The 1455-nt window shown below is 30.7% G+C and overlaps 1 protein-coding gene across 1 annotated transcript in view; it reads left to right on the top strand.

The window, feature by feature from the left end:
* Positions 1-1455, top strand: part of LOC109587936 (uncharacterized) — a gene marked incomplete at its 3' end in the record, with an annotated part of 9334 nt that overhangs the window by 1849 nt on the left and 6030 nt on the right. Inside the window, exons 2-7 of the mRNA XM_020004146.1 lie at positions 3-230; positions 275-479; positions 526-689; positions 737-895; positions 945-1158; positions 1212-1344. Coding sequence (XP_019859705.1) covers positions 3-230; positions 275-479; positions 526-689; positions 737-895; positions 945-1158; positions 1212-1344 — 1103 coding nt within the window. The remainder of the gene's footprint in view (positions 1-2; positions 231-274; positions 480-525; positions 690-736; positions 896-944; positions 1159-1211; positions 1345-1455) is intronic.

Below are 1455 nucleotides of genomic sequence, written 5' to 3' on the forward strand. Positions count from 1 at the left end.
AGGATTTTCACAGCTTTGCTGTTTTACATCAATGTCACAAGTTTACTGTAAAACATCTCATTCAGGCCCTCTATTCTATTAACTGTCAATTTCCTAAATGTTATGAGTTATTAAGATGCCACTCTGGAACAACACTAAATGATATTCAACTATTTTTTCAGAGAATTGAGTTTTTTCCTCGGCATTATTACTTTCTGCAAGTGGATCAACTTAATTCAAAATTACAGGAGGTATATGACTTACTCTTTTATTGTTGGTTGATAATTATTTTTAGTCATTGGTACAATATTATTTGGAACTCTATGACAAAATGCTAAAATGTGACACTCATGCACGATCAACACTACACTTTATAGAAACTTCAGCTTCTCTTCTTCAAAATGCTCCATTTATCAGTACTGTTGTAAAAAATGAGGAAAATCTCCAAAAGGTTGACATATCTTTCTGGAGCCAACCACAATTAGTTTATGGTTTGCAGGGTAATTTTTAAACATAGTGAGATTATTAATAGAGTGCTTTTTGTAGGCAATGGAAAAACTCATTATATTAGGAGTCAACTTACTGCTAATAATGTTGTCTTTGCTGTTAATGAGTTGTTTTCTGTAGAAAAAGTTATTGATAAATTAAAACTGCTGTGTGATGAGAAGGATTGTTCTATTTTTTTTAATTTTACCCTGTTACCTCCAGGAGTGAGTTATTATATATGTGTATCAACATTATGTCACTTTTGTTTTAGAAAAATGTAGCAGAGGAAGAAAGGAAAGAGTTCGAAGCATTAATGAATAAAATTGGATGGTTTATATTTGATTTTCTTGTATTGGGCTATATACAAGATCCACACACTGGAGCATCATTCTCTGTCCCATTAACAGAAAATTGGAAAATTTTTGTAGAAGTATGCTACTATGAACTTGATTTTGCACAATAAAAGTAATGTATTTTAGGTTCCATCAATATATAATGATCCTGAAAGCAATTTAGAAACTTTCAGAGAACTCCTTCCAACTTTTACTTTTGTTGGTACACTGCATCATATTGATTCTAGCTTACATTATGAAATTGATGATGATGTACAGCTTGTTTGCAAATATTTAAAAGCATATAAATATGAACAAGAAAATCCTGGAACAAGGGAAGGAATTAATAAATTATTTAATGGTAAAATTTGAGTAATAATTTAGCTAATTATGTATTACATATTACTTTACCAGATCTCATTCAAATTCCAGTCAAGTTCAGCACTGAAGCTGATTTTGATGATCCAAAGGAATGCTTATCATTGTTGTACAAGTATATGCCAGATTATATAGCAGAGCGTAAAATAAGCCAAAAACTCTTTATCAAGTAAACTAGAAATAGTTTTGGAATTGCTATGACCATGTAATTACCATAATAGATACATAAAAAGGGCGATGCCAATTTCTTGATAATTTACCTGGGTATAACTACAATCCA

Source organism: Amphimedon queenslandica, unplaced genomic scaffold (assembly GCF_000090795.2).
Source record: "Amphimedon queenslandica unplaced genomic scaffold, v1.1 AMPQUscaffold_12375, whole genome shotgun sequence".
NCBI classification, from domain to species: domain Eukaryota; kingdom Metazoa; phylum Porifera; class Demospongiae; order Haplosclerida; family Niphatidae; genus Amphimedon; species Amphimedon queenslandica.